Source organism: Ciona intestinalis, unplaced genomic scaffold, assembly GCF_000224145.3.
Source record: "Ciona intestinalis unplaced genomic scaffold, KH HT000101.2, whole genome shotgun sequence".
In the NCBI taxonomy this organism is placed as follows: domain Eukaryota; kingdom Metazoa; phylum Chordata; class Ascidiacea; order Phlebobranchia; family Cionidae; genus Ciona; species Ciona intestinalis.
The window spans coordinates 290,937-310,790 of NW_004190423.2; the positions used below are offsets into that span (position 1 = coordinate 290,937).

Consider the following 19,854-nt stretch of genomic DNA (forward strand, 5'->3'; position numbering starts at 1 on the left):
CCTGCTTATAAACATGTAGTTTTGTGGGTTTTCTGTATGGCTGACAACTTAGACAACCCAATAGTGACCGCGTTGGAGCAATTGCTGTTAAGTATCTTTCCTAAGGACACATGCCTACACAATGGTAGCAGTGATGCACATTAACACATATTGCACAACATACATGGTGGCCGCATACACCTCATGCTTGGGGTCAATTACCTTAGCATTAGTAGTTATTCCCTGTTGTAGCAATGAAGCAAGGTTGGGACTTGACACAATAACACGACTTTGGTTGGTCCCATTCTTGCTGCTCAACTGTTGCTAGAATACAATGATTGGGAATTACTTTAGAAGATTTTTTAAGAGGCATTAACCCCAAAAATGGACAGCGATTTTAAATAACGACAGTAAGCACAATTTATCCCTTTTTACCCTGAATAACTCTTCTATATTGGTTAGGTTCTATAGCAAAATGTGCCACGCTACCAAGCCAGACCTGGGCCAAAACCCAGGGTGCTACAACAGTTTAGTAATGATTTGGACAAAGGTCTTGGCTACTTTAAGCTACATTTAATCCATATAACCACAATAACTAGGCATATATTCCCCTTTAACTTTAGGTTTAATAAACACATCATCTTACTTGGGTAGGACTGATAATATTCTTCATCTGAGGGAACATTGGTGATTGGTAAGAATCCTGTGTTAAGGTTTTATTAGATATACATATAGTGTTACATGAATAATATAAGGGTGTGCACACCATACGTGCTGACTTAATACATTCATGCTGGCTTTCGATTTTGAATACTTTTGTGTTTGTTTTACAGGGTTCTGTTTCATACACCTCGTGCTGCAAATGTAACTTTGTGGGTGATTGTTTTTCTATATGGCTGACAATTTAAACAAACCATTAGTGATCACTGGGTTGGAACAATTGCCGTTAAGTGTCTTGCCCAATGACACATACGCCCACAATGGTAGCAGTGACGAGCCTTGAACCCTGTATCCTTTAGTTACAAGGCAAGCACCCATATGTTATACCAATGACCACAGATACTCCATATTAAATTTCAAAACATATATTTTACCTGGTTTGCTGTTGGGTTAATATAAATGTTGGGGTTGTTACGTTCACTTGTTTGTGGGGAAGGTGGGTTCATTACTTCCATACCTAAACATGGGTATGTGTGAATTTAAAACAACATTAAACATAAGTATTAATTGTACTGTAGACTAGAAAACCTATTGCGTTTAATTGGTGTTTTATTACCAATTAATGTGTTACGATGTGTAGCCCACATTTCCATATATATCTGTTTCTTATAATTATAAAACATACATAACTACATGCCTTGGAATTACTATTATGAAACTCTGGGATACAAGATAAATATCATATTTAACTTTTATATACATTTTCATATATAAGCCCCCTTTTTCATATATAAGCCCACATTTTCATATATAAGCCTACATTTTCATATATAAGCCCACTTTTTCATATATAAGCCCACTTTTTCATATATAAGCCCACATTTTCATATATAAGCCCACTTTTTCATATATAAGCCCACTTTATCATATGTAAGCCCACTTTTTTATATATAAGCCCACTTTATCATATGTAAGCCCACTTTTTCATATATAAGCCCACTTTATCATATATAAGCCTTTTTCATATAAAAGCCCACTTTATCATATATAAGCCCACTTTTTCATATAAAAGCCCACTTTTTCATATAAAAGCCCATTTATCATATATAAGCCCACTTTTTCATATAAAAGCCCACTTTTTCATATATAAGCCCACATTTTCATATATAAGCCCACTTTATCATATATAAGCCTACATTTTCATATATAAGCCCACTTTTTTATATATAAGCCCACTTTATCATATGTAAGCCCACTTTTTCATATATAAGCCCACTTTATCATATATAAGCCTTTTTCATATAAAAGCCCACTTTATCATATATAAGCCCACATTTTCATATATAAGCCCACTTTTTCATATATAAGCCCACTTTATCATATATAAGCCTTTTTCATATAAAAGCCCACTTTATCATATATAAGCCCACTTTTTCATATAAAAGCCCACTTTATCATATATAAGCCCACTTTTTTATATATAAGCCCACTTTTTCATATATATAAGCCCACGTTTTCATATATAAGCCCAATTTTTCATATATAAGCCCACATTTTCATATATAAGCCCACTTTTTCATATATAAGCCCACTTTATCATATATAAGCCCACATTTTCATATATAATAAGCCTATGTTATAGAAACATGGGTTGATTTCAAGCAATATGCTTAAGTTCTTTTAATTGATGCGATATTCCCAATTAACATGTTATAGTAAGGTGGGGGAAGATGGGACACCTTTGGCACATAATATCTAAATATCCTGATCGTGTTTTAAACAATTAACAACGGTCTAAGGGAGCCGTGAAGGCATAGTTTTATAATTCTTTGAATTTTCTTTCTTTACTACCAAATTGGGTGGGAAAATAGAATGAACAGGTGTCCCATCTTCCCCCACCCTACTATATTATATGTACCCAAATTATTCACAGGGTATGCGTGGGTTGTAGACTAAAATATTAAGTTAAGTTATTAGCAAACCAGATTTTTAATAGGGCATTATAATCTATTCCAGTCCAGGGCAAACATACTTAAATACCAATGTTAGATGTTTATGTCTAGGTATTGGGTTTATAAGATAGCAAAATGTAAAAAATGAAATTCGGCAATAGGGCTATAGATATAGCACCAATATGCTAACTTCAGCCTAAAACCACAGGTAACTTTGGCATTATACTGTTCCTTATAAAAATAAAACATACATAACTACATGAACAAAATGAATTTTTAATATATACCTCTGTGATACAAAATAAATATCATGTTCAACCTTTATACCAACAAACTAAGATATATAATATCTCAAAACCCTTAAAATTACATTTACGAAATACCAGGCCTGGCACTTATGATTCACTTTAATATAAACAAAACTAAGAAATACAATATTTAATTTTATATATTAATATTTATAAATTTTAAATTTTAAAATTACATTCAAGAAATGCCATGTCTTGGTGATAAAATAAAGAAACCCAAACCTTGTTTTAACAATCCGATCGTATGGTTTATAATGGAGTTAATATTGATCTAACCTGCTATGCTATCAAGTAAGTCATTCTGCAGAACGCTCCCAGGACTGTTTAAGTCGATTCCATCAACCAAGGAGAAAGAATCACTTCGAGGTCCGAATAGATCGCTTATGGAAGCTGTGGGAAAGTGGGGTGAATATTATTCACACTTGATGCTAACTACTGTGTTATATCAGGGTTATACATGTAAAACACATTCTGGCAATTGTTGGTATATGTTGTTGCTGCCAGGTGTATTATAAGTGTGAAAGAGATCTTTTGGCAATTGTTGGTATATGTTGTTGCTGCCAGGTGTATTGTAAGTGTGAAAGAGATCTTCTGGCAATTGTTAGTTTTGTGATCTTAAAAGACGGTATTTCATCTGCCATATGGCGAGACATCATCAAGGTTTGCTGTAAGTGTTTTGTCTAAGGACACATATGTGCACAAGGGCAGCTGTGCCCAGCTTTGAACCCATTACCTCTGGGCTACCATCATGTTTACCTATGTGCCACAGGATACAGGGCCATATAACATCATAAAAACAACTGCCATAAGATCCTTTTTACACTTGTAATATAACAGGTTACAGGTATATTGGGACAAATATGCATCTGACATTCTGACAGCAACAACATATATATATATACATGTATTACAGCATATAAGGGCATACTGTATATATATGTCTATTTTTGAAGGTGGTCCATGGCCCCAACACCAAAGGTGCTGCACCCTTCAATTACCACTCATTCTATAGCATATATATAACATATATATATATATTACCATTAGTATAAGAAGCAGGGGACAGTGGTGGAGGGCCATCATCTTCAAGATCCTGGGGTAAGAAATGTCTGGGCGAAGTACGGCCACCAATGCTGCTTGCGTTAGAACTTGCACGAGGCCTGAATGAAAAGGTTTAAACAGTGAAATATTAACAAGGGTGTGCGTCATAAGTGTCTTGCTAATGGACACATATGCTGCAAATATAAGTATCGAGTATGGGGCCCAGTATCCTGATGTTATCATACAAGTGTATAGTTATGGTTAGAACCAGGATCCTATGAAACAAATTTAACCAAATACAGTATTCTACAGAAGCCGGGATTTAGGTCAAAGTTGGGCCATTACCCCAACTACAGTCTTATCCATAGTTTCAGCGCCTATGCAAAAATTAGGCCACAAAACCCCACAAATATTAGATTATTTACCTGAAGTCATTAATAAGAGATTTATTGACAGGATGATCAAAATCAGGAGCATCGCCACTAGTGGGACTCCTTGCCCAAGTTGGTGAATCACGTTTCGTTACGGACTTTTGTTTCTTCAATAATTCAGCCTGTGATGTAACAATGGGTTATGTTACGTCACTATTATAAAAATGCTGGTAAATATGTTTGAATAAATTAATGAAAGAATTTCTAGGAATAAAAGTTCTTGGATAAAAACAGAGACGAACTTATGGTTTAAATCTCTAAAACAAACTGCAGCAGTTTCAGCGGGTTTGCAATGTGGCCACGAAATGTTAAAAAAATTGCAAAGGGTCCTCTGGTAATTTATTTTTAAAATTTAGGAACCGCTGCTCAAATATTCACCTTTTGTTTCGCCACAGCCTTGCTTCTTGACCTGTTGTACTTTCCATTAGTTGTTTCCATACTGGTTGCCCTCCTCCTGGGAGATTTCCCTGGTTTAGCGTCATGGTTGATAATCCACCATGAAGATTTCCCTGTGCCCTCGTTTTGGATGCGTTTGAACTTACTATGAAGAGACAGATTGTGTCGGATCGAGTTCTGGGGAAAAAGTATGATATAAGTAAACTCTATATGTTGGTTTATAGATCATATTCTAATAGGGATCATATATTATAACTGTAAAATCTGACCCTGATCTAGTGTTCATACACTAAGGCTCTGGTGCTACAAAGATGCAACAGACAAAAAATCAAGTCCAACCAATTGTATATGGCTGACAATTTGGACAACCAATTAGTGACCACTGGATGAGCAATTGTGGTTAGGCGTCTAGCCGTAGAAAGCATGATCTCAAATCCTTAACCTCTGGCTTAGAGACAGGCATGATAACCAGTGTGCCTGGTGGTTCCTGGTTTAACATATAACAAGGCTTTGGTCTTCTTTATTTGTAAGACATATATATACACCAAAAAATCAAATCCGTAACCTCTGGCCTAGAGGCAGGCATGATAACCACTGTGCCTGGTGGTTCCTAATGAAAACCACATGGTTTACTGGGCCACAAACAGACCTCTGCTCATGGCCTTGTATTTTTTAAAGACTGATTTCTGCAAGTGGTAAATATAATAAAAGATGTAAATATGTTTGAAAAATGTAGGTTATTTCATTAATGGGGTAGGGGCCATGGGTGTTGAGTGTCTCTAAAAGGGACCACGAACCATGAATGGTTGAAAAATATGTGTAACCATAAAATAAAACATAAAATTACAGTAAACTGTATGGGCGTATGTAACATGAAAAAACAGTTACAATTACAATATATTTTATTTCATTTATTGGGTTAATGGGCAACTCTGGCCTAAATTCCAGGCCCCATTGCAAGCCACGCTGTAGGACCTCACCCATATAGAATATAATACAAAAGAACTGAGTTTTCAACAGTATAGGTTAAAATTAAATTAATTATCAACAATATGGCTGAGTTACCACACACTAAGTCACATGTGTGTGTTAAAATGAGGCTAACACTCAGGAATTCCCATCAAACCATTCTGATTGGTCAACACAAAGGGGGCGTGGCACAACAATGAGTCAAATTAAAAACACAGTCTAACTGTCAAACATATAACACCTAACATGGGTATGCAGGGTATGCATGTATTGAAATGGTTAATCTAAGTACACATAGCAACAGGTTAATTGGTAATATCGCATTAATTAAAAGATAATACATTGTCAAAGGTGTAATACCTTTAGTATATGGCCTAAAAAGCACCCTGGTTCCCATAATATTAGCAACATATACTGTATGACGTATATAACCGACAGTGAGCATAAGGTGCATTTTTCCAACCACTATGTGGCAGTAGACACCTCTACCTAAGTTGCTAGGCAACCCATGACAACTATGTTTGACAAACAAAAGTGATTGTTTGTAAACAAAGGACCAAACCACGTGGTGTAATAACAAACGTGTATGACGTTATAAAAACTAATAATTTCAATTATAACATTATCATAACGAATATTACGAACCGAATAATCTATTCAGGCAAGTCAAAAACGTTCCATTCACGCGTCGAAGCATCATGCCATCAACTATCAACATAGCGCGTACCCTATTGTGACGTCGGCACACGAACAATAGCGTGCTGCACACACTGTGACGTCACACGGGTTCGAACGGTAAAGAAGTCAGTGAAGCGTGTAACGCGAAAATCGCGACGTTTTAAGAAGATTCTCGAATACGAAAACCATCGGCCAAGTTCGGCAATTCGTTATGAACAATGCAAATATTGGTAACTTGTAAGCGGCCACTGTCGTTTCTAACATTACAAGATAAATACGTTTCGTTCATTCTTTTATACTTAAATATATATCATATATGTGTTTACATAATCAAGTGGTCACTATAGGGTTGTTCAAATTGTCAGCCACGTAGAAAAACAATCACAGACAAAGTGACATTCAAATACGATAACGAAGATCAAATTAATTAAAACAATGAAGGAAATGGAATTAGCAGCAAAATGACAGTCGTTAAAACACGCCATGTGTAGACCGTATGGCAAAGGGCAAAAATATTACCCACAAAGTTACATACGTGGTAACTTGTAAGCATGCACGAGGTGTATGAAACAGAACACCCGTGTTGTAACGACTGTCGTTGCTCCGGCATGCGAGGATAAATAGGTGACAATAAATTCTTTCATTCATTTATTAAAACAATAAACGCATTATGTCGTATCTAATATTTGCATTATAACTCATCGTGTGTTGCGCACAGCGTCGTTTGTGACGTGGCAAGTCGCATTGTTCTAATATCAAGGTCACTGTGACGTAACAAAGTTAAATATTAACAGAAGCCACAGCGACACGATTCTAGAATAGAACAACGAGTCGACGACGGCGCGATGCCGCGATTGTTATAGTAGGTTGGGGTAAAATGGTCCATGTTTTCATTCTCTTTTATCGTCCCATTAATACGATCGGGAAATACGGGATATTATGTGCTAACGGTACCCATCTTACCCCAACGTAATAAATGACGTCTATTTTTTTTAATGTCAGTTTTAAACAATTGCAATTATATTAATATAACAAAAAGTCAAAATTCATTTATTAAACTGCGCTACAATGCGTATTTGTGACGTCACACTTAACAATGTATGGGAGCAATTATTTCGTCAATAAAAGCAATTATGACGTATGAATAGCGCCGGTGTTAGTTTGGACCGGAAGTTGTAAATTGTTTGCCAAATAAGCGAATAAACGGGTGTTTATATTGGCTATGGAACGATATGATATTGAATTTAAAACGTTCAATTTTACACGCGCGTTTTAACAAAGTTAAAGATGACATTTTTTGCAATTTTTTTTTAAATATAAATTTTATTTTAAAACGGTAATTTATTGGGGTGGGGCAAGATGGGCCGTGTTTTCACTCTCTCTTATCGTCTCATTTGGTGGTAAACACAAAGTACTATAACGCTCGTTTACGAAATAACGCTTCTCGTAGTTTTGACTGCCATACTAACCCCTAGGGGTGTGGCATTGTCTCCTATTATGAGGTAAACAAGACATCATAATCCTCAATGGGGAGTTCATTATTGGCGAACTTACCGCATTATTACGTCACTACGAAAAACCAAAAATGGTCCTGACTCAAAATACCGTAATATTTTAATTATACCAAAACCTTAAGAAGATAGACGGGTCCATATGCAGGTCATAGCGTAATTACGGCCTAGATCGGCTCCAGTCTTGGTGTATTTGCTACAGGGTATAATTATGAGACCGAACCTCGTTTCTAGACGCACAGAATTAGCCCAGAGGGCCAATTTAAACATTCGCTCGCGTTTAATTGGAAGATTATTCACCGTTTTTAAGGCAAATAGATAAAATTAAATTGTCTTCTAGGAAAATTTGGACGCTACATCGGGTTAAATATTACATTGGAATATAAAAGTCGGCAAATATGTGTTTTGCGGAAAAAATATTGTGGTTTCGCGGAAAAAAGCTTAAAAAACTTAATTTAAAATTTGAAAAACTTTGTGGATCTAAACTGTTAAATTTGGTATTGTAATGTTAAACCAACTATAACGTAGGGCGCGCAAATGAAACCATATATACTATGCGTTTTGTTTAGGTATGTAACGAATCTTTCAAATAAGAAAATAAAATCATAAAAATGAAAAAAAACTATAAAATTTAATATTTGAAATTAAATAATAAAGACATCATTAATTTTAACCTTGCGTGTGGTATGATATGAGTACGTGAGGACACGATTTCGCGGCATGGGTTTAACAATTGGGTCGCGTTCTACCGCGACGAAAACATCGAACCACGTGCGTGATTCACCGCTCTATGACGTCACAAGCACCAGGAGCTTTGTTTACCGCGTCGATCGCGGTAGAAGCGAAAATTCCGCACGGAAATTACGTCATTCAAGGGAAAACCCCGAAAGTTCATGACCTCAGGGGTGGGACCATGATAGTGACGTCAAAATATGGTTCGTTATGACGTCAACAAAGGTAACCCGACGCGATTTTAAGCTAGAATGAAGTGGAAAACAAATGACCAAAACAGTTTGAGAATATGAATATTGTTACGTCATACAACCTTTGTATGACGTAATTAAGAAACATTTTTGCTAATTCTTTTTAATTTGATGTTTTAATAAATTGATCTTAGGTCTAATTTTTAGAAGATATAAATAACTTATATTATCTGTATTAAGAATATCCAAATATCCAGTAGAGGATTTTCACAAGATGATAAAAGGTGTTTTGTTACCCAGTATTGAATGTACAAATCAAATATTGTTGCCTGGGTTTATTTAAGGTTAAATACCCTGCTATGCTGCCTGGAGTGATTTTCTCCCATACTTGTTTACGTCACAATCCCTACGTATGGAGCCTGTGACCGCATAATGGTCATTGTTATGCGTAGTTGGCCAATGGGAAACTAGACTTAAGGTCAGGCGGAAACAATTGTCTACAGACGTAATGCTTGAGTGGTTTTGTCATGTGATTGTAGTGAAAATAACTAGTGCAGATATTTGTGGTTTCTTACTAGTTACTGGTAGTTTTCTACTCTATATTTTACAGCAAGGCACACCATGGGACCTGGGATTTAGGTCAGGGTTGGCCCATTACTTCACTTACCCCAACTTTATTTTATAAAAGATTAATAACCCATATAGTAAATTGTAAAAACACCAAATTCCTACACCGTATCATGCAAAGCACACATTGTCCTAAGTTTTAGTTAAATACAAAAACTTAGTAGGTTTTACTACAACTTTTTTGCCTCACAAAATTGAAAAAACAGAACAATGCACTTAGATACAATTTGCTACTTTTTTGTGGTAGTGTGTTTTCATGTGAAAACCTACAAGGAACATTGCAAACACACCTTATGCTTACAGCTGTACAGAACATACATGTTACATGTCTCAAGTGTCAATACATATAATTAGTGGGTTCACAAATCAGTGTAAAACATATTCTAGCTTTCGTAGCCAGGTAAATTTTACAATTTCTCCTTTTACATCTATGTAATCAAACCCATAAACCCAAAATATTTGAAAAATTTGAAAAAAAAATTGAAAAAAAAGTTGTGTGGACAGCAGGGCAAGTCTGCTATAATTTATGTCTAATGTAAATTTAGGATTAATATATTAAATAATAAATCTTGGTTTTAGCATGATTTATAAGGATGTTAACGGTTTACAGACAAAACTATATATAACGTGCAAGTTGGTGTTTTGTGTACAATGTATGAAAAAGATACTGCAATAGTACAATAAATTATATTTTTGCTAATTAATTTTTTTTAATGTTGCTTAAATTATAGAGTGAAATTTACACCCAACAGTGAACACCCTGTACTTTAAACATGGGGTGGAATTCACACCCAACACTCTGTACTTTAAACATGGGGTGGAATTTACACCCAACACCCTGTACTTTAAACATGGGGTGGAATTCACACCCAACACCCTGTACTTTAAACATGGGGTGGAATTTACACCCAACACCCTGTGCTTTAAACATGGGGTGGAATTTACACCCAACACCCTGTACTTTAAACATGGGGTGGAATTCACACCCAACACCCTGTACTTTAAACATGGGGTGGAATTAGTACCCACTGTCTTTCTAAATGCTAGAACAACAACAATTAGACAAGCTTTGTGGTTTAGGAGCAGGAAAAATAAATTCAATTTTGTTCCAAGAACCAATTCAAATTGCAGAATGCGGTTTCTTGTGTTGGTGACACAATCTTTTGTAGTGGTACCAAAACCGAAACAACCCCGTAGAGCCCCGTACTGTATTGATTAGAAAAATATTTACTGTGTTTAAGACAATACAAAGGAAAATAATGGTATTCTTCAGCATTGTTAATGAACATAGTTCGAAACATCTTCTCAACGTGAGTTTAGTATTCAATATCTGGGCTCTAATTTTACATAACACGTCGTATAACCTCTTCTATAATCTAGTCTTCTTCGGCATTGATAATCAACATAGTTTGAAACATCATTAGATAGTTTAATACTAATATAATATTAAACAATTCTTAACACAAAATGCCCCATTTAACACATATAATCCATTTAAATGATAAAATATTTTGTTTAAATCATTTGCAAAACATTAGCAGATAAAATTAACTGCTTTATTTTGTGATAATTAGATTTTTTAAAAACATCTACTCAGCGTTAGTAATTTAAATTTACCATCCGCAGTTATATTTCGTTCTAATTAGACTCCATAACCATAAACCACAGCATTTCTGCAAGCTAGTGTTAGTGGCTGGTGTGTTGCAATGTCTCATGTGATAATGCATAGCATAACATAATACCCCAGATACCACAAGGGAAAATGACACCAAGACAATTCCTGCTTGCAACATAATTTGCAAGCACATGCATTGAACAATACAGCATACATATAGAACATATGGGGGGTGAGGCTTCACATATTTTGAACCTTTTAGTCAAATCTAGGGTGAGATTGTCAAAATGTTCTAGTGTGCTTGAATATTCCAATTCTAGTGTGGTAGAACAAAAGAAAAACAGGCACATTTCCCCTTGCATATGGGGTTTTAGGGCTGATAATTAAAATGACTGTTTTAACAAAGACTTTCCCCCAACACAATATAAATTAAACCAATCTATTCACTATAAATACACCCCCTTTGTGAACATTATTATGCCTATTATAGTACAGGGGCATGCAGGGGCTTGACAAGATAAGGCAGCTTATAAATTATTCATACCATTCATGATAGGCATAAATCTGATCCAAGATATCAGTGCTGCCTGCAGAAATTCCTAGTGTTGCCAGCTAAATTTATAAGCTATTTAAAATATGTATGGACACTAAATTTTGCTAAAAATTATATTTATAATCAGTCATAATTAAACATATTTTTCCAATGCCATATTTTTCATAATTACTTTACTAATATATATATATTTATATAAACTTTTTAGTTGGCGATTCATGTTATAATTTTAATCTTTTGTTGAGTTAAACTATATTTAAAAACATTTATTATATATATATATATATATATATGTTTCAAATCAAGGCACAGAGTGTTTTAGATTATTTTACTCAGCCAAAACTAATGCAAGTCATTATGTATAATATTAACTAAAACAATTATTTTTCTTTTAACTTTTCTTTCTTAAAGAAGAAAAATAACTGGCAACACTGTACGTGTAAATAGCTGGCAACACTGGCTTAACACTTAAGCAAGTTTAATGGTTTGAACCCACTTTACATTGAGGCTTAATGCTATAAATCATCAACTGTCAATCAAATACAAATAGGGGATTACCCTTGTGATGTCATACTGTGCAAAAGAGGAATTTAGTTTTAGTTCAACAGATTGAAGCATTTTATAAAGAATTTACATATTTTAAAGACCTAGTAACCAAGTGTAAGTCATAAAATAAACAAAAATTGGGCTAAGTATTACTTAAGAGAATAGAACGACATAAAAAAAAGTCCAAAACCACAGATTAATTAATTAAAAGTATAAGGATATATAAAATATGCTAAGGGGATTAATTTTTATAAGTTAAAACAAACAGACATGAAATAAATGCTACAAAAAGGCAGAAATGTTGGTTAATTCCATTAAAACAGAATTGGAAAAAGAGAAATGGGGTACACAGCTCAAATCCTGGGCAAAACATGATTAAAATACAATAGATGTCTCATAACATTGTAACAGCTTTGAATAGTTTCATCCATAGCATGTTGGCTATAGGTATGCGTTATATTGGTCACATTATAATTATAAGATTGACAGGCACTACATTTACACCGATGCTATTAAAAGCTGCTGCAGTATTGCCTTGGGCTTTAAGATACATCAAGGCTATGCTAGTAGTGTGTGAATGTAATTGTGTGATATGGAGTCTATACAGTTGATGTGATCACACATGTATAGTTGTAATATATATACTGTGTGTTTCTATATAGTAGTGTGGGTTGAGATGGATACTGTTAGCACAAATTATCACATATTTCCAAATCGGGTTTTTAACAATTAACAACTTTTTAGAGTCACAATAGGGCAATGCCAATATGGATGGTCCAACTGTGGCCTAAATCCCAGATCGCACGCCACACTATAGGACCTCACCCATATAGAATAGAATGTGGATATACAATGTTTGGGTAATGGGCCAACTCTGTCCTAAACCCCAGGTCCCATGGCATGTCTCACTATAGGACCTCACCTATATAGAATAGAATGTGCATATACTATGTAGGGGTAATGGGCCAACTCTGGCATAAATCCCAGGTCCCGCACGCCACACTATAGGACCTCACCCATATAGAATAGAATGTGGATATACAATGTTTGGGTAATGGGCCAACTCTGTCCTAAACCCCAGGTCCCATGGCATGTCTCACTATAGGACCTCACCTATATAGAATAGAATGTGCATATACTATGTAGGGGTAATGGGCCAACTCTGGCCTAAATCCCAGGTCCCATGGCATGCCTCACTGTAGGACTTCACCCATATAGAATAGAATGTGCATATACTATGTAGGGGTAATGGGCAACCTGGTCTAAATTAGCATTGCCTCACTATAGGACTTCACCCATATAGAATACCCATACTCGGTTTATTTGAATAAACAAAGACAGCTCTGGTCTAAATCCCAGGTCCCATGGCATGCCTCATTGTAGGACTTCACCCATATAGAATAGAATGTGCATATACAATGTTGGGGTAATAGGCCAACTCTGGCCTAAATCCCAGGTCCCATGGCGTGCCTCACTGTAGGACTTCACCCATATAGAATAGAATGTGCATATACTATGTAGGGGTAATAGGCTAAGCCTGGTCTGAATAGCATTCCACACTATAGGACCTGATTCATATAGAATACCCATACTCGGTTTATTTGAATAAACAAAGACAGCTTTGTGCTTCAAATTTACTGAACCATTGTTCAAATAAACCTATTCTAATGTAAACACCACGTAAGCATATCGACCAATCAGGTTGCATGGCTGCAATCCAGTAATATGACATCACACAACAAACGATGTATTCTAAAACGTCATCGTCTTGACAACCGGAAACACTCTTCTGAGCATTGTTCCGGAAGTTCTCGGCAACCTGGTGCGGTTGCTATGGTTACCAGGTTGCATTTGCGCTTTGCTGTATTATGATGTCATAATAGCAACACAGGAAATGGTCGCAGACGTACAAAGAGCTTCCGGTGTAACAAGACACAGTGTGACTTCATAATACAAACGCATATATTAGTCACAATACGATTTGTTTAATTGTCTATAATTAACAACGCCAACGGATGTAATATTCACACACACCGATAAACAACGGGGCTAGTTTCGTATTGCAACATAAGCAACAAATGCATTCCATAAATAAACCGCTGCCAGGCATATTACACTGTTTTGGGAATATTTTAGTTTCATATTGCAATTACTTTAATAAACTGTTGCTTAACATTTAAAGGCGTGCTTAGGCACCAAACCTGGGGTGGTACGGTGGGTCTGCATTACTCACTAAACATTATAACAGAAGACGTGAGATGTGTTTCACAGGATCCAGTCTCTTAACTTATACTGCATTGCAATATGTAAACCATAAATATATATATTGTTTTTGTTTGTAAAAGTTTCGCGCCTATTGGTGCAAGGCTGCAAGCAAAACTTTTTCTGGTACTCTAACAGCCACAAAGAATTACATTGGCTAAAAGTAAAAATCCTTATACAAAAAGTATTTCAAGTTATACAACTATAGCCTATGTGCATTTGGTTTAAATTACACCACATGTGGTAACGGTTTGAATGATTTTATAATTCCAATTGCTTTAAATACAATTTGTATTAATTGTGGTTAGGTTTACAAAATCTTATCATAATTTAATAAACCACAAATATAACATGATATAGCCTTGAGCTACATACATTTGCATATTACATTGAATATTAACAAGTGTTGATTAAATTTAACAATCACAGCTTTGTAATCCACTCGGCATTTCGAAGAATTTAATTCTAACGACCGCAACAATTGAAATGCTAATTTTAGAAACCAAACAAGATTAAATTTGAACACAAAGCATTGTATGCAAATGTGTTAATATGGGTTTAGTATAAGAAGATTCTGAATGCTTAAACTACCTCAAATGCTGGAGAAAAACCTGCCATGTGGGTCTATAATGGTAACTGACTATTTTAAGAAACGTTTTTTGCTATACCATAAAATAAATGTAGACAATATATATACATTATATTGGGGTATTAATTTATATACAAAATGCAGTGATAAATGCCAACTACCAACTTTTACCCAAAACCAGTATTTCTTAACCTTTCATAGTTTGTGGCCCCTTCAGAGACACTCACCACCCGCAGCCCCCTGCTCCATCAAATAATTTACATTTGTTTTAACTTATTTACGTCTATTGTAGTATTCACCACTTTGCAGGAATCAGTCTTTAAAAAATACAAGGCCATGAGCAGAATGTGGCCCAGTAAACCATGTGGTTTTCATTAGGAACCACCAGGCACACTGGTTAGCATGCCTGCCTCTAGGCCAGAGGTTACGGATTAGATTTTTGGGCGGATATATATGTCTTACAAAAAAAAGAAGAAGTTACATACCTTCCATCCAGCAGATGAGTTGCTATCACCCTTATCCTTAAAGTAAGGAACATTCTTCACCATCCAGTCATATATCTGTGCGAGGGTCAATCTTTTATCAGGGGAGCTTTCAATGCCTTGTGTGATGAGGTCAGCGTATGACATATTCCCCCAAGCGTTCTTGCGCGATGTAGTTTTAGGCTTCGAAGCCACATTGCTGACCAAAGAAGAATCCACGCTACTGGTGGCGGTGACCGGTGTATGGAGCCCTACACTAAGGGTGGAGGACACCCCTGTTATAACTGGTTTAGTATCAAGTTGGGTGGGAGAGGACATAGTGTTCGGAAAAGGCGCCTGAGGAGACGATAAGTCAGTGAAGGATAGATTAGGACTGGCGTTGCTGCTGTTAACCCCACTTTGCTGCCCACTCAGTAAAATACTTGAGAAATCGGTGACAAGGTTAGCAGATGGGGACCCTGCAAGTCCGTTGCTAAACTCTGACCCCATTGGTTCTTGTATCTCTTGTTTTATCGACTGCACAAGGCTGGGTTGAGCCAGCGCCTCCATTAGTAAATGTTCTTGAGAAGAAGCTTCTTCAATTGTTGCTTCCAACTTCATTCCAACATCATTGTCTTCGTTCCTTCGGCCCGATGGTCGGTTCATTGGCCAGGTTCCTGACCTTGGCCTTGCTTGAGGCTGGAAATCTGCGTCTATGTTTGTTAAGTCGGACATGTTGTGTAACTACATGCGGATCTAATAACAATTAAAAGACCCAGGAGTTGCGGTTACTATTGTTGTCAAAATACTTGTGCCTGGAAAAGAGAAAACTTAAATTAATATCTTAACTATACTACCAGCAAAAAGAGACAAGCTGAATTATTTTTTTTGTTCTATATGGGTAAGACTGAGGCCCTATGACAATGCATGCAATGAGAGCTGCGGTGTAAGTTTGACGTATTGCGTTTGCGCATCTACATAATTAGGAATCTAACAAATAGAATTTACCTTTGCATAACTACTGCCTAAAACCCCTCATTTCTTAGGACACAAAAATTGAAATAAGAATCAACAAAAGCATTCAAAAATTCTATTTTTTACTGTACCAATTAAAAAATGAGCAAAAACACATAGACAGAAAATTGGCTTTTAAAACTGCAAATTTAAAAGACCTAGTCCTACTGCAGAGCATTGCTATAAGACGCAACAAAAGCCTTTTGCATTGCACCTTTAATACTAGATCACACCATGTTAAATCACCCACTGAAGTTGCACCACTGATGATATGGTTAAAACGGAAATGCAACAGATCACAATATTGCGTCATTTGCTTCCTGTGGTAATACTGATACAGTGAGTAACCTTTTATTTAACGCCCACAACTGGCAAACTATAGTTTCGGTGGATTGCTGAAACTTTACCAGAGAATTCAACGCACACCTCAATGCTCATATCCTTTGGTCTATTTCTGTATGGATGAGGTATTACAGTGTGGCATACCAAGATTTAAATACCACAGTTGACCCATTACCACAACATTGTATATGCACATTATATTCTATATGGGTGAGGTCCTACAGTGAGGCATGCCATGGGACCTGATATTTAGACCAGAGTTGGCCCATTACCCCAACATTGTATATGCACATTATATTCTATATGGGTGAGGTCCTACAGTGAGGCATGCCATGGGACCTGATATTTAGACCAGAGTTGGCCCATTACCCCAACATTGTATATGCACAAGCACATTCTATTCTATATGGGTGAGGTCCTACAGTGAGGCATGCCATGGGACCTGATATTTAGACCAGAGTTGGCCCATTACCCCAACACCCAAGGTGCTATGCTTACCCTTTAAAGTTTAAAAATAAATTCCCCCTAAAGTTAAGTATCTTTATGAGCTGCCAATATATTAGATTAATGTCAAAGCTTTTTTACACAAGCATATACAAGACACACATATTACACAAAGCATTCTATTGGCGTGTGGTTTTACAACATTACAATACATATTACCCTAACCAGTACAGCTATTAATAAAGTGAAAGTATTACATATGTGTGGTTAAGTGGTATGTTTATAGTTTATTGCTATATTACTCAAACATTGAAGTGTTTGCATTACCCTAACTGTGAGCTTTCATGTAATCGATTACCCATTAAAGCACTTTAATAATGCTACACACCCACACTGCTATACAAATGAACAGTGTGCAGAATTTTCTCTTGCTACAGGTCCATGCAGTCATTATGAAACCTAATTAAATGCCTATATTATTATTTGTTACCTGAACAATGTAAGTCTTTGCAACCACAGTAACTTAACTTAATGTTTATATTTGTTGCACAGAGAGATATTCGTGACACAGATTCACGCAATAATGTTTACATTTGCAGCAATTGATTGTTTATGTTATTGTTTTTTTACGTAATCTAATTCTCATGGGTGATTGCAAGATGACACAAGTTATATTTTAAAACTAAATATAAACAAATGCAGACACAGTAGCTCAACTAACCTATACAAGTACCTGTTCAATACTAAATTGCTAAGTCTGCACTTTGCATAACAGGCTAACATACCAAACTTGCAAAATACAGCAAATGCAGACAGACAGTAACACAACAAACTAATCAAAAATGCAAGTTACTTCCCATTTCCAAAGTCACCAAAATGGTCACAAACTCTATACTACACTACAACTAATATATTCTTAAGAACCTTGGCTTAAACCCTAACCCCTAGCCATAACTTAAACTTATTTTTGTTGGTTTTAAATTGTCCAAGACAAAGACATTAGCGAACTTAAAAATAGTTCAATAGTTGCACATGCATTCAAACTATAACTTGTAACAAAACATAGCATCTAGAATCATACGCATATAGTCTGCAAACCTTGACTTGGCGTTTAACCCCCAGGCTTTAACTTCCGCATGTTGTTGAATTTGAATCATAAGAAACCAAATATTCATGGTTTTGGTTTTTAATGCAAGTTGATTAGTTTGCTGTGTTACTTAATAATGTTTGTCTGCATTTGCTGTATGGTTCAAGTTGCAATGTACATGTAACTTTTTTCATGTATTTTTAAAAAGATCATATGTACACCTATATAATTAATAGTGATACTGAATACATAGATCTACATGCATAGCAATGATTTTACCCTTGGTTAGAAACTGCAATAATCTCGTTTCAAATCTGCGATTAAATAGACAGATTATAATTTGGAAATAGTTATGAACCGCATTAGCAACTGCCACAGACTAAACAAAATGACAAAGACTGGCAAAACAGGTTCATAATACACTAGAACATATTTTCTGTACAAGATAATTGATTCTGCAATAACTATCTCTCCTCACAGCAATGAAAAGACCACAAATTTTATTAAAATGAAAATTATTACCATTTTTTTCCCTTTACTTTTTATATTTATATGCAATGCTGAATTAATAAGATATAACGTACAAAAACTTGTATTTAAATAAAACAATTTCGTTTTTCATCTTTTTTTCTTACAGATCTATTTTGTCAAATATAAATCTCTTTCCTCCGTTAAGCATACTTAATTAAAAATATCTTAGAAATATTGGATCTTTTAAAATAAATTTCCAGAGAGCTCAATCAGACTTACAACATGGCAGTAGCAGCCTGTATTTCGTACCCGCTGCATAAGAGAGAGAACAATGAATGAAACATTTTGTACAGATTGCTGCTAATTTTAGAACACAATTCTAGAAAACATACAAAATACTCACAAGGCAACAAACACAATATAAACAGAAAATGCAATGGTCTGTCTTTTGCCTAAAATTAAACTTCCAAAGGCCCAGAAACCATACATTTTACAAACCTATTCTTAAACCATAAATAAAAAAACTAATTAACTGTACAAAACTTTCACTTTAAATAAACTTTAAAGGGAAATAGAATCACACAGATTCTTTTTTAACCACTGTCTTTTAGTTGCTATATCCCTTCTTTTCTTGTTTTTAATTGTTTGATCTTTTCTATTCGAATAGATAAATAATTGCTGGGATTACAATATATATTATAATATGCTTAAAAAAGATTAAATTGTAGCCTATAACTTGACTTTTCATTTAGCAAATACATGCATATCAATAGCATATCACTTAACAGAGCGTATGCAAATTGGAGACAAGATTTTCTGCCAACACCCTTTCCTTTCATACGTTTAACAGGATAATACATTTCCTATATTGCTTTCCCCATTCGTAGAATGAACATGGAACAGCTGTTTTACAACAGATGCAACTCTGCAACCATTTTTCATGCACAGTCAAAGTTATAAAATTAGATAAACCCCTAATTAGGCTCAAAAGTGCC

At 35.4% G+C, this 19,854-nt stretch overlaps 1 protein-coding gene across 1 annotated transcript in view; it reads right to left on the bottom strand.

Moving 5' to 3' along the window:
* Positions 1–16,311, bottom strand: part of foxo (transcription factor protein) — a gene marked incomplete in the record, with an annotated part of 19,118 nt that extends 2,807 nt beyond the window's left edge. The window contains 7 exon segments of the mRNA NM_001078249.1: positions 626–682; positions 1,074–1,156; positions 3,176–3,289; positions 3,941–4,059; positions 4,366–4,493; positions 4,750–4,944; positions 15,526–16,311. Of these exon segments, the coding sequence (NP_001071717.1) occupies positions 626–682; positions 1,074–1,156; positions 3,176–3,289; positions 3,941–4,059; positions 4,366–4,493; positions 4,750–4,944; positions 15,526–16,236 (1,407 nt within the window).
* Positions 16,312–19,854: the final 3,543 nt, after the last annotated feature.